Here is a 13853-nt window from a genome sequence, read left to right as displayed (position 1 = left end):
TTCATTGTTCTCCACCTGGTTCTAATTGAGGGGAAAGAAGAACAAAAATAAAATACCCTTTGTGGTTTAGTTAGACTTCACCTTATAATTTTTTTTTGAAGGAATTAGTTGAATATGTGCTTTTTTTTTTTTTTTTTCAGAGCAAAGGATGTTTTCTTCTATCCATTCCTTCCATTTGGCCATTCTGAAGTCCCCCGATTCTACAACATGCTAATCTTAAACCAATTTCTGTCAACAATACGACATAAGTTTTCTTTGTACCATTTTGATTAAGAAATTCTTAAGGAGTGGACACTAAATATTTTGCAATTTCTAAGAAAATCACCAAGCTGTTAGTGAAGTAAGTATCTGTTTAATTTACAACCATCAGTAGTATAACTGATATTAGTCTGGAGAAAGACAAAGCACAATGAATTATACATGTACATCTAATTTTCTGTGTTAAAAAAAAAGTGTTTTGGAAAGAAACATCTGCATCTTCACAGGGTACCCTGGGATTTTAATAAGGGAAGAGCACAGTCCACTATAAATCATTATCAATTCTACATTGTAATTTAGCAGCAAACATGTTAACATGGGAACATTAAGGTAATAAAGGAGCTTTATTGTTTGGGAAAATCAAATCACAGTTCTTGACATTACAGCCTTTTTTGTTCCCACCCCACCCCCAATAAAAGGGCAAAAAATGTCAAGGAAATATTAATTTGTAAAATACCTACTTTTCTAGTGTTGACTGCTACACACCATTTCTGTTCTGTGGGGACATGTTGCAGAGGGGAGGGCCACCTCTTTATGTACAATGACCATCTCACGCATAGACTTTACATCCTCTCTGCCGGTGTCCTGAATGAGGCCAGTAGGTCAGTAACACCAGTGGTCAGATGTCAAGGTAAACAAACAGATCAACACATATTTATCCCAAGATAAGACCCTATGTTAGTACTATTGCCAAACCCCCCCCCAAAATCCTGATTTTTAAGTTTGAAAAATATACAAAAATATCAGGACAATTATAAATTAATATATATTAAAGCATCGAGAAACAGTAAAAGAATGGCCTAAAATGTTAAGTACAATGTACTTCGATACAATAAATATTTCTCATGGAAACTGAATACTGTATAGGGCTGTTTAGAACTCATAGGAACAAAAATTCATATTATTACTAATTTATTTATCAATAATCTATTGGTTCTTTATCATCTCCTTTATCATTTATATTACAAAAAATTAATACTGGAAAACGGTAGATAAACACTTTTGTGTGCTTCTTCTGCTAACATGCTGACGTTTACAAAGAACATAAAACTTAGTTTAGCACTCCCATCTCTCTCGTGACTAGAACCCAGGTCTTCAGGACACCATTTTGCACAACGTATTTCTCAACCATTGGTCCTGTGAATTCTAGAATTTCATTTGTCTGCCTTGCGTCCTGACCTTCCCACACGCGCGCTTGGTCTGTCCTCATGAGCCACTATGAGGTGCAGGAGGGCGCCTGGGCCTTATGCTCTGGGCAGTTTCCCAGCAGCACACAGTAGGTCGGCTCTCCCTTTGCCTGTGCTTCTGTCTGTCTTCAGCATGTCGCAAAGATGAATTCGAGTTGCAATGATTCCCACTGTCGTTCCGATGCCTCCCGGTATCTCTCTCTTCATACTTCTCTAGCATCGGGGAAGCGTCAGTTCAAGCATTTTTATTTTTTTTTGTTCCCAAATGCAGGAAAAGAGAAAGTCTTTATTCTCATAATAAAAATAAGTCTGTTCTGTATTTTACAATATATTTCAAATATTTCCACTATGAAGCATTCATTAGTCCAACATGGTCAAGAAGGAGACGACGCTTCCCAAAGACACATGCTGCCAGGGACGCGTTTAGGAGGCGCACCTGCTGCAGCCACACTTCACCACCTTTTCCACCTCGTCCACAAACGAAGACCCGTCCGTGCATTCGAAAGAGTATTTCCGTCGCTTGCTCCTCAGGGGTCCACAGCACTGCCCTCCCGCGCACCCACCTCTGCATTCCAGCCGGGACACCTTCTTGGTCGTCTGGCACGCGGCGTAGCCCTGCTGCTTTTGGTAATAATCTCGTATCCGCTCCCCTCGACATGAGAGTTCTGCAAAACAACAAGAAGCACAAGCATTTGCAGGGCAGTCACTGTGAGTCACACCAAGTGACCATGAACCTGCCACTCAGTTCAGGAGGTCCTGCCTTTGTCTGCCACGGGCATCTGCCGTCGTGGGTGTCATGCTTCCGTTCTGTACGCGGGGCTGCGGGCCCAGCCTGCTGCTCTTTGCAAAATACTTTTCTTTTGTTTATTTCTGGGGCCTTTGTTTTCTGCAGAGTGAATACTATATACGTGGCCTATAAATACGATGCTATTGGACTGACAGGAAAATTGGATTCCTAAATCTTTTCCTTTATTGCAAAAATACACATCTTCCGTTTTTGCACTACGAACAGCTGGTTTTGTTTACCACGGGGAGCAGTTTCTGCGAGTATGCAATTTAATTTATTAGACCTGGGGTTTCATATCATTCAATCTGTTACTTAATACAAGTAACATTCCACTGACTCCATAAATTAGCCGAGTATGAACTGGTTCAAAAAGAGACATCTGCTCCACGCTTCCACGGGCACGTTCCTCTCGTCCCGTCCTTCTGATTCGCACGCCCAGGCGCCCGCCAGCTGCAGGCGAGGCACGTTCCAGGCGCGCAAAGCAGGACAGCGGGTCGAGATGTCAGCGCGTTTCCATCCCTCTCGCCTGCCTGCTGCACTGTGATGGATCAGCTGGTTCTAAGGGCAGAGGTGACTCTGGCCTAAAACTAGAGCAGGATGATGAGGTCCCTCCTCTCTGGGCCAGAGACGAATGAATAATACATGTGGACGGAGACAGCAGGTACGGGGAGAAGCGAGGGAAGTAAACTGCTACTACACAAGGTGAGGAGTATTTTTCATGGCACGTCAGAGAAGACGTCAGGAGGCCGTGTAACATCCTGCTGTGGAGGCGGAGGCCACTTTACATCCGGTGCCCTCACACCACTGGGAAATAAATCACCAGCAGCAACTCTAAGGCAGGCACAGAACTGGTGCTCCTTGGATCACTCCCGTGTGTGTGTGTGTGTGTGTGTGTGTGTGTATCTGTGTGTGCGTGTCCCTTTCTCTCTTTTCAAAGATGGGGGTCCTGTTGCTTTGAAGGCTGGGGCCCAGGTGGGTGGCTTACCTCGGTCACAGCTGTCCCCGGTGTACCCACTGCTGCATTCACAGTAGGGCTGCCCAAGTCCCGAGAGCCTGCATTTCCCATGCTTGCACTTGATGGCCTGGCAGGGGTTAAACAGGTCCTCCTCTTCATCGCAGAGGACGCCCCCGTGGCCTTCCACACACTTGCAGCTGTAGGAGAATGCATTGATGGGCAAGCAGGTGCCGTGCACACACCTGCAGCGGAGGAGGAGCACGGGAGCACACGTGCATTAGGCCGAGGGCATAAGAAAGGAGAAAGGATGATGGAAGGAATACGAAGATGTGCTAATGGGCTGACTTCCTTCTTTGCTCCCTCTCCCCCCTTCTCCTTCCCTTCTTCCTCTCCCCCTCCATGCTTCCTGTCCTGGGTTTTAGTTCCAGGGTTGGGGTATGTGTGCATAACTACCAGGCAGCCCAAACTTACTTATTTCCAAGACAGGGGTCATTGGTCCTCTGGTCACAGAGGGGCCCGGTCCATCCCTCCTCACACTCACAGGTGAAGCCCGACTGGCTGCTGGGCTGGCACGTGCCGTGGGCACACACCTTCTTGTGGCACGGCTCACAGCCGGGCAGGATGCCGGTTTGCATGGGCACCTTGCGGAAGTCCTGCAGCTCACTGTTGATGTACAGGTTCCGGATGCAGCCGTGGAAGCTGGTGCCATTCTGGCCAGGGGCCTGGCGCAGGGCCGCAGCCACGTTGTTCTTCCCGGGCATGCCTGTGGAGGGACGTCGGGTCAGTGGTCGGCAACTTGGGGGTTCCTCAGCCATTTGCCACCCAGACCCTTTTAGCTCTTCCCGCAGGGTGGCAGTCAGAGTGACACTGCTTTAGGACAGCTAGCCGTGTGCTTCTCGACCTGCCTGCACGTTAGGATCACACAAGGTCTTTGAAGAAATACTGATGCTTGGAACCTCAGCCTGGACCTACTTGATCACAGTATCCGGGCAGAGGAGGGGAGGGAGAAGAGAAGGGCGTTTCCTTGTTTTGATTTCTCTTTTTGGAAGATGCTCCAGGCAATTCTAATGCACCACTAGAACAAAGATGCAAGTTCATTGGTGGTCAGTCTCTAAGTTTTTTTTTTTTTTTTTTTTTTTTGGTATTTCATGTGTTATTTATTTATTTATTTTTTTACAAATAGTTTATTGTCAAATTAGTTTCTACATAACACTCAGTGCTCATCCCCAAAGTGCCCTCCTCCATGCCCATCCCCCCCTCCCCCCCACATCCATCAGTCCTCAGTTTGTCAGTCTCTAAGTTTTAACATTTGTTTCAAATCAAACCTTGCCCAGAGGCAGAAATATATAAAACCTCAACGTGTAGCTACTGTAGGCTAAGGCAGGATCAGGGATGGGGGCAGAGATCAGTGCCCCCCCTTTTCTCCACCCACGTCTTCCACCTGGACACACACTCTGGAAGCTGAGGGCTCCAGGAGGCACAGTGAGAGTTGGGGGACATGCTCAGTGTCACCCAGTGAAGGACTGGGTTGCAGTTCAGGTGACTAGTGAACCTTGCTATCTCTAGAGTTCTGGTTCAGTCCATCCAGTCTTAAGGGGTGAGAGCTGGGTTCACAGTGACCTTTCACCCTGGGCCTGCCAAATTCTAAGCTCAGCACTGGCAACGTCCTGAGCCCAGTCCTGGATGTCAGCGACTGAAAAACTCACTCAGGCTTCCGATCACGATCACGACAGCACCTCATTCACATCACTTTTATTTTCTTGCTCATTGAGAGTGAAGCCTTCAGGTGCCAAGAAACCAGACATACAAAGGAAATTCTTCCAAAAACAGAATTTGCAAACTTTGCATATGTAAGTTCCACCAGCGACAGTCATCTGGTAACCTTCATTTGGCAAAACTGAGGAATCTTTCCATGGCCTAAGCCAGACCCTGAAATAGTTGTTGGATGGGATCCTTCATGAGACAGCCATCCAGACTGCAGTGGGGGAAGGGGAGGGAGCCAGAGGCCTTCAGAGCGGCTGACCCTCCCCCAACTGGCAGTCACACCCTCCCTGCGCCTGATGCTGAGCTACTGGCTGGAGAGTACAGGCTGGGGAAGACTCCACTCACGCTCTCCAGACGCTTTGCTGGTTCTAAGACCAGGACCCTCACGCTCCCTGGGGGCTGCCTCCTGGCAGCACAACCTCTCTACTCAGAGGGGCCGTTTGCGTTCTAGCGGGTACTGAAATCGGATAGCTATGTGTACAGAATCACTAGGCTGGAAGTCGTTGGTCCTTGTGCACATGAGCCCATCATATTTGACCTCTCTGAGGCTTAGTCGACTCACCTAGAACATGAGTGGAGCGACCAGAGCAGTCGCCTCCAAGTCTGTCATAAGTAAGAGCCACCCCCCCTCCCCCCCCCGTAGATGGTCAGGAGGCGGCCCCAGGCTGCATTCTCTCCCCACCTTGAGATTCTGAGTGGTAGAAAGGGGTGGGGGGGCAGAGATCTAAATGTTCACATGCAGCCGGGGTGCCTGTGGTGTAGGTGCTCATGGTCACACTTTGACAGGTACTGAATTAACTGTCTTGGCTTTGAAGTTCCGTAACTTCAGAGTTTTAGTCTATGTCCGTCTGGCCCTGGAAACAGAGTTGCTTTGTGGAGCAGGGTCAAAAGCATACAATGTGCCATTTCCAGAAAAGCACAAGTTAAAGAAAATTCCTTGGTCTGGGAGAAGTTCTTCTAATTTAATCGTATCCATAGACCGCACACGTATGGTCTTTTTTTCACACATTTAAAAAGAACTTCCAAACTATTTTTAATAGCTTATTTTGATACAGGTCCAACACATCTATGTGCACATGTGGAGACTAAATACTAGTGAAGTTCCACAGCAGGAAGAAACAATTAGGAAATGTGTTCCTTTATTCCCAAAGATCCAGCTATGATTAAAATCATTTATAAATGACAATGATACATCACATTACTTTGAACAGGACATCACAGACCAAAGCTACTCTGAGTCAACCTTTTCACATGCTTGGCACGTTTCTAACCAGGGAACCAGGTCTTAATGGATCAACAGAAGTAGACCCATGTTGGGGCACCTGGGTGGCTCAGTCAGTTTAATGTCTGACTCTTGATTTTGGGCCAGGTCATGGTCTCATAGTTTGTGAGTTTGAGCCCTACATCGAGCTCTGTGCTGACAGTGCAGAGCCTGCTTGGGATTCTCTCTCTCTCTCTCTCTCTCTGCCTCACCCCTGCTCACACACACTTTCTGAAAAAAGAAGTAGATTTGTATTTGGTTCTTGCTTTAGCCTTTCTTCTATGCCATGGACTATAGCTGTAATTCAGTCAATCTACCAATCAACAGATAACATGGTAGACCATTTTTAACCTTAACAAGCTGTACATATTTCAAAATGACAATAAAGGGATCAAGGGTCAAAAATGGAGTCCTCTCTCCAATGGCGGCAAGAGAACCAGATGTGTGATTCACGGAGGGGGTGTGCAGATCTTAACTCAAGAAAACAATTCTATTAGATACTGCACATTCTGGTTAGACTATCGTATAGGTCATCAGAAAGATTAGTCAGTTGTTTCATGTTGCATAAAGCCTACATCATGGGTGGTTGATAAGGCTGGGAGGTAGAGCTGCCTGCCCGTTCTGTTAGAGAATACTTCTGCAAGTGGGCTTACGGCACGGGCCACAGCGCCTCCAGGCTGTCCCTGGGTACTGCACATTTTCAGACTTGGAGAAAAAGATGAGCTGAGTGACCTTGCTCTCTTTTGCTAACTGTCTCTTCTGCCTTTGCCACACAGAACTCAGGGAGGTGGTCTTCTGATTACGTTGTATTTTTTTAATCTGAATTACCCTCTAAGACTGGGCTCTGATTTGGAAGAAGATGGACCCCTGTGTTCTCCAGCAGCAAGTCTAGGATGCAAGTGCTTTCCTTCAGGCCTGGATGGACAGAGCTACAACCTGGATTCTTCCAGATGCTCTATCCTTAGAAAGATTGGCACTTTTCAGTTTGGAATGAATGTAGAACTTTTTTTTCCCCTTTTTTGAAAAATGTTCTGACCTAAGCGCTGTTTTGTACTTTCCCCCACCCCCATACTGCATTGTAAAGGGGTTTTAAGATTCAATGAAATGGTTTCTGAAGAAAACACAATAAATCAAGTGAAGGACAGGCCCAGAAATAAATAAAAAGCCACAAAACTCAGATGGCTTCCCTTTCTGTTCGATTTTAAAAAGTGAGTGGCGTGTAGATAGATGGCTTTGGGGTCAGACAGACCAGACCTGCACTCAAATGAGGTCTCTATTCCTTCAGAGCTTTGTGAACTTGGACAAGTTTTGTAAAGTCCTCAAGGCTGTCCTTTAGGGACTATGAAACACAAAATCATACCTACTTCCTAAAGTTTCTGAGGACCAAGACTATAAAACAAGCATCGTGTGGGACACATAGCATGCGCTCAGTGAGTATAACTTCTTTTCTCTCAACCACAGGTACATCTGTGACTTGGTTTACCCATCCCAACGTTGTGGCCATTCACTGTAGTGAAGGCAAGACACGGAAGCCTTTTGTTTTTAAATGAGTCTCATAGTTGTGATTATCATGAAGCAACCGTATCAGTCAACTTGCTGAGCAGACTTACTATGCAATCGTATTACAATACACTACAGTTACTTGAAGATATGTCTATTTTCCCTACTCCCTTGGGCAAAGAAGGGATATTTCTACTTTGTAACCCTTATGCAGGTATTAACTTTGTTCTCAGCATATGGTAGATACTCAATATATATGTACAGAACTAAGCCAAGATTTTTAATGGTTCCTAAAAATTCAAAAATTCTTTCAAAGTGTTAGGATCTTCTGCTGCAAAATACAGAAAAAAAAATCAAGTGCTCTGAACTTTCAGGACAATTTGAAAAATACTTTCAAGGACGTCTTGGAAGGGTTAACATAATTATGTGGAATCCCAAGGTTACTATTTGGCAGGAAATAATGCAAACTTGTGAAAATGCCTGTCCTTCTGAGGAAATCAGTTACATTGACCTGCTCGAAAGCTTTAGCTTACTTACTGGTAAAATGAGTTAATTTTATCAGTCAATTCACCTCCATCCAATGTGATTTAATTCAATGTAACTCAATTCAACATCACATGCTTTCTAGCTCCTTTGCCTGAAAACTGAAATTCTGTACTGCCAGCTTACGTTTACCCCCAATCCCTCCTGCCCGCGCCCAAAGGAAAGTTCTCGTCTTTGTGCGTCCTCTCCTCTGGGCTCCTTCAGAACTTTGCCCACACCTCTGTTCCCCATATCTTCCTCATCTGCCGCCTTCTTTTTTTTTTTTTTTTAATATTTTTATTTATTTCTAGGAGAGAGAGAGAGAGACAGTGTGAGCAGGGGAGGGTCAGAGAGAGAGGGAGATACAGACTCTGAAATAGGCTCCAGGCTCTGAGCTGGCAGTCAGCACAGAGCCCGACGCTGGGCTCGAACCCACAAACCGTGAGATCATGACCTAAGCGAAAGTCGGACGCTTAACCGACTAAGCCACCCAGGCGCTCCCCTCATCTGTCTTCTTGTTGGTTTCAAAAAACAGTCCAAGGGGGTGCCTGGGTGGCTCAGTTGGTTAAGCATCCACCTTGGGCTCAGGTCATGATCTCACAGTTCGTGGGTTCGAGCCCCACGTCGGGCTCTTGCTGACAGCTAGCTCAGAGCCTGGAGCCTATTTCGCATTCTGTCTCCCTCTCTCTCTGACCCTCCCCTGTTCATGCTCTCTCATGCTCTCTCTCTCTCTCTCTCTCTCAGAAATAAATAAAACATTAAAAAAAAAAAAACAGTCCAGGAAATTCACTCTATCGTTCCAATCCCTAATCTACCCTCCCAACTCTTTCTTGTTCATTCCCCTTAAGAACAGAGCTCAGCAGTACTTCCTGTTACCCCAATACATTTAATTCATCTGTTCATTCATCATTCAATTTTGTTAATGATTATCTTCTTATCTACATGAGTTGGCGACTGATAGCATAGATAATCTGAGATGGTACCATTTGACAAAACCTTTTGTCTTTTTCTTTATAGCATGGCCTTGACCCCAGTAAAAGCAGCATCCCAGGCTCATGTGTTGTTCTCACATGTGCTCTCTCTGTCTCTCTCTTTCTCTCCTTAAGACCTTGCTGTGTGGCCTCAGGTATGCTGTGTAATTTTCAGCTCTTCTTAAGTAATAAAACTCTAATTTTTCTCCAACGTTTTCTGATGGTTTTTGCTAGAGGGCTCTTTGTAATCATAATAAGAACCACAAGAAACTGTCCATCCACAACAGTGGTTACTGACAGGCTGGTACAGGCACAAAACAGGTCTCCTAAACATACCCAGGGCTCACTCTTTTCTATCCTTGCAGCTGTCCATCTTTCAATGATTGATCACTATTTGTCAAAGGCCACAATACCGGGGATCAGCAACTTCAGAATTAGTCTGCAGTGAGAATCACAGATCCACCGGATTTGGAACACAGCTTACCTCCTACATAGAGCGGAGAGTCAAAATTCAGAGTTGACTGCTTTGACAAGTTGGTGATGATTTTGGGGCTCCCTCCATCCACTGAGAGGGAGAGACTCTGATCCAGGGCAAGCAGTTCCACAATGTGGAAATTTCCATCGTTGATCGTCTCCACGCTACAAAGAAAAATCAACTTAACTGATGCTTCAGCTTTCTTTTTATTAACAGAAAGAAGTTAAAATACTAAGTCCAATAAGCACTCCTTAGGAAAAGATACTCCTATCTAACAGTAATAAGGATAAACACCAGTAGTTGATTTAAAGATAGAAGATGAAGTACAGACAATTTCTACTTTTTAGGAATGGATACAAAATAAGCTTGTCTTCCCATTGGGAAGAGTGGAAATGGATACACCGAATCACTCTCCAGTCTTATTCTTCCACTATGTAGAAATTACAAAGGATAATTTATTCTTTTGTTTTTAAATGCTACTTAAGTTGTTTTTTTCTGAGATACTATTACTCCAAATTGCATTTAAGACAAAGAACCTACGTTGGTGCCAAATATCCTCTACAGATTATGACTGGCTTTGATCTTTTAAATGCTGGACAGTAAGACTTACCCAAACATACACACAAATACAGGAAGAACCGACTTGGTGAGATTATTGTGATTGTTGAAATTTATTAACTGATAATACCTCTTCCTTTCCTTGCATTTTTCAGAGGGATGGCCATCAAATGAGATTACTGTGAAGTCTATGCTCAGTGGAGAGTAACAGATTCAATGGAATGCTTAACACAGCCATAGCTAGGGGATCTAGTGTGGACAGTGCTTCTTCGGTTTTCTATGACTTGTAAGGGCCAGGTCTAACAGTCATTCCAGAATTTGAGAGGGCTTATGGAAGTTCACAAACTGGATAAAAACAAAAAGATTAAGAAACTGAGATAAATGAAAAATAGGAATTGAAAATAAGATGACCTGCAGTGCAATTACTACGAAGGTGCTATACGTCTGTAAAGTGGGCTTGTAAATCTAACACAAGGGTTAACAGCAAAGAGGAGTGTGGGGCCAATGAAGAAAACAGGAATCAATACATGGCAGCATCAGGAATATACTGACCTGTCACCATGGGGGCAAAATATGGCATAATGGAAGTTGGGGCCAAAAGTAAGTAGTGAATATTAAAGAGCCAATATATTGGGATATCAACTAGGAAGACTGAAAAAAATGCTCAAACACGGAAACATGGGCACATATGATAGAGAAACTGTGAATACCTATTCTTCCTTATACAAGCTGATGGCTTCAGTTTCTGGGTACTGATATTTTAACTTGCAAATAGGCCAAGACTGGAAAACAATGGAAAAAATATGTTGACATTTCTGTATGGTTCTCATCACAGGTGTCTAATCCTCTCCCTTTGTTTGCCAACACAGAATAAAAAAGGTTTTGTGGTTTGACCGCAATATACACCATTCTGCAAACCGTGAAAACATTTACAGTTCTCTGGTTTTAAATGGTTGCAAGAGTTCACATGTACAAAGGTCCTTCATAGCCTGTCTCAGATATCATAATCTGAGTGATAAATATTAAATATGCCAGTGAATGTTTTTATCTCCTCAGATTTAATTATCACAACACGTGATATCATTAAAATCAATAGAGGAAACAATATACAGGAAAACCATTTACTAAAAAAGTTGTATACCAACTGCTACTGGTCTTAAATAGGATTGTCTTCTGAAGGAATATACCAGATGGTAATATTAGCTAAGGGTTAAGCATACAGATTTTGGAGTCAGATGAATCCGAATTTGAATCCTGGTCTTGTATTTATGAAATGTTTGACCTTAGATAAGTTACTTAATGGCTTATACACTTCAGTCTTCTCTTCAGTAAATGCTAGTGTATATTTTGCCCTCTGATGATTAATGATTAATTGGAGATCTGTACGAAATAATATTTTTACATATGCAGAGTGAAACATCCAGCATATAGAAGGTGCAAAGGTAAATGTTAGATATCAGTATCACCATCACTACCACCACCATCATCGTACAAATAATCCAATATTGTTTCAGTATCTTTTTCAGGAAGAAATTAGTTAGCTTTATTTTTGATGTTAATTGTAAAATAATGCTAAAGACTACTAGAAACCTAACAGCTTCCTTGGGGCCATATCTTGTTCAAGTTACTGAAAGTTTTATGTAAAATATTAGAATGAAGATATACATACAGAGAGTGGTGACCAATTGCTTTTTCCGTTGTTGTCATATACAGCATGCAAATGGTTTTATGTGGCTGCTCTATGAGCATTGACTTTGATGAAGTCATAAGTATTAAAATGAGACCTCCTTTTTTGCTTTACATTTGCAAAGAAAAGGCCCATTTGTACAGGAAAATGGGTTCCTGGTCACACATCAGTCTTAGACAATCAATACTGGCACATCATCGTTAATGATAGTGTTTGATGCACTATAACTGAGTAAGCTACTTGAAAGCAGGAGCCATGTATTATTTATTTCTGTATTCCTTAATGTACCCAGTAGAATTTCTGATAAAGAGTAGATGCTCAATAAATATATGTTAAGTAAGTGAAAGGTGAGGGAGACTTGTTAACAATAGCATAGTTTTTTAGCACTACTGACTGGATTACAGGTATCATCAAGAGGTTTCAAGCAGCCCTAGGGAAGGACATCTAAAAGTTGCATTTTACTTAAAAATTTGGATTTTTTGGTAGCCATATTTAACAGGAAATGGTGGGAGATAAATCTGGTTCAGTCTGTCCTAGGTCTCCTTAGATGTGTGACATTGGATTAGCGTGACTTCAGGTCATTTTTCTCTTTTATTTCCCTCACCAGGGAAATGCAAATAATACCAAAGAATTACTTAGCACAGACTATAGGAGAGGTGCTGTTCTAAGACCTTTACATGTAATAACTCTTTTAAGAACCAAAACAACCCTAACAACTGGGCACTTAGGGTACTCAAGGTGGCAAAGTCAGCTGCAAAACAGATTTGAAGCCAGGGTCCCTGTTTCTAGAGTACACATTTTTAATTATTATGCACCACTTTTACAATAAAAAACCTGAATAAAAAGAAAACAACCTAGTACTACACAAATGGTGTGTGTTCTCACCACTAATGAGTCTTTAATAAGTGATTTTCTCCCCAATATCTCAATAATGTTCTATGAAAAATAACCTTATATTACGGTTACACAGTTTGGTACATTTAATAGGAATCACGGAATTATATAAAAAAAGTAATAATCTTATATTTTAAAAATGTTTGTGTATTTTTGAGAAAGAGAGAGAGTGAGAGCAGGTGAGGGACAGAAAGAGAAGGAGACAGATGATCTGAAGCAGGCTCTGTGCTGACAGATGTAGGGCTTGAACCCACGAACTAGACAATGACCTGAGCCAGTTGGACTTGTAATCAACTGACCCACCCATTCGCCCCCAAAGTAATAATCTTATAATAAGAGTTGGCAGGTTTTGAGAATACATACAAAGCATATAGATTTCAAACATAGATTTGGATTCTATTTTCCCAATCACATGTGAAATTTAGACTGATTAGATTTTTCCTCTCAAAAGTTATCACTAAACTTAATTCCATTTATACTTCCCTGGAATTAAATGAGGCCTCATCGTGGTATTTTGATAGATAAGTATTGGGAAATTAATATTTTTAGATTCTTTGCTCTTTAAGATGATATTTTGTATATGAGCCTGAAGACAATATTTAAGAGCTAAGAATATTCTAACTTGGTGTTTCATGCTGTCCTTTGAAGCAGGAGATGAACCAGGGGATGCCCAGAAATCCTTTGGGTCTATACGGTTTAAAATAAAAGCAGTGGCTAACACACCAGTTGTTACAAGATACAACTGAGCCATAATCGATTTTACAGTCTATCTCGGTCATTCTCTATCCACTCACAATGCACAACATCCTTTTGGGTTCCGAGAAGTATTGATGTGCTCTCTTTCACTACTCCCAAGGGAACTGTGTATTTGATGACTCATGAGAGTCACAAGTGAATCACTTAACATTGAGACTTTCCACTGGGAACACACATTGAATTTATTACCATTATTATGCATTTAGTTTTACTACACTTAACTATTAGCTGAGATTTTGTTTTCTTGAATTTCTCAGTGGATATATGAAAACAAAGCA

The 13853-nt window shown here is 42.6% G+C and overlaps 1 protein-coding gene across 3 annotated transcripts in view; it reads right to left on the bottom strand.

Annotated features, from left to right (window-relative positions):
• Positions 1 to 332: 332 nt before the first annotated feature.
• Positions 333 to 13853, bottom strand: part of SLIT2 (slit guidance ligand 2) — a 373810-nt gene continuing 360289 nt past the window's right edge. For 2 of the 3 annotated variants that reach the window (XM_039216599.1, XM_039216600.1), the window contains 4 exons: positions 9690 to 9844; positions 3659 to 3950; positions 3218 to 3429; positions 333 to 2110 (listed from right to left, as the gene is read on the bottom strand). In XM_039216599.1, coding sequence (XP_039072530.1) covers positions 1869 to 2110; positions 3218 to 3429; positions 3659 to 3950; positions 9690 to 9844 — 901 coding nt within the window. In that variant the 3' untranslated portion in view covers positions 333 to 1868. The remainder of the gene's footprint in view (positions 2111 to 3217; positions 3430 to 3658; positions 3951 to 9689; positions 9845 to 13853) is intronic. The other variant, XM_039216602.1, reaches the window with a different exon arrangement.

This window comes from Hyaena hyaena, unplaced genomic scaffold (genome assembly GCF_003009895.1).
Source record: "Hyaena hyaena isolate Hyena2069 unplaced genomic scaffold, ASM300989v1 scaffold_640, whole genome shotgun sequence".
Classification (NCBI taxonomy): domain Eukaryota; kingdom Metazoa; phylum Chordata; class Mammalia; order Carnivora; family Hyaenidae; genus Hyaena; species Hyaena hyaena.
This window is presented reverse-complemented; position numbering and strand designations above follow the sequence as displayed.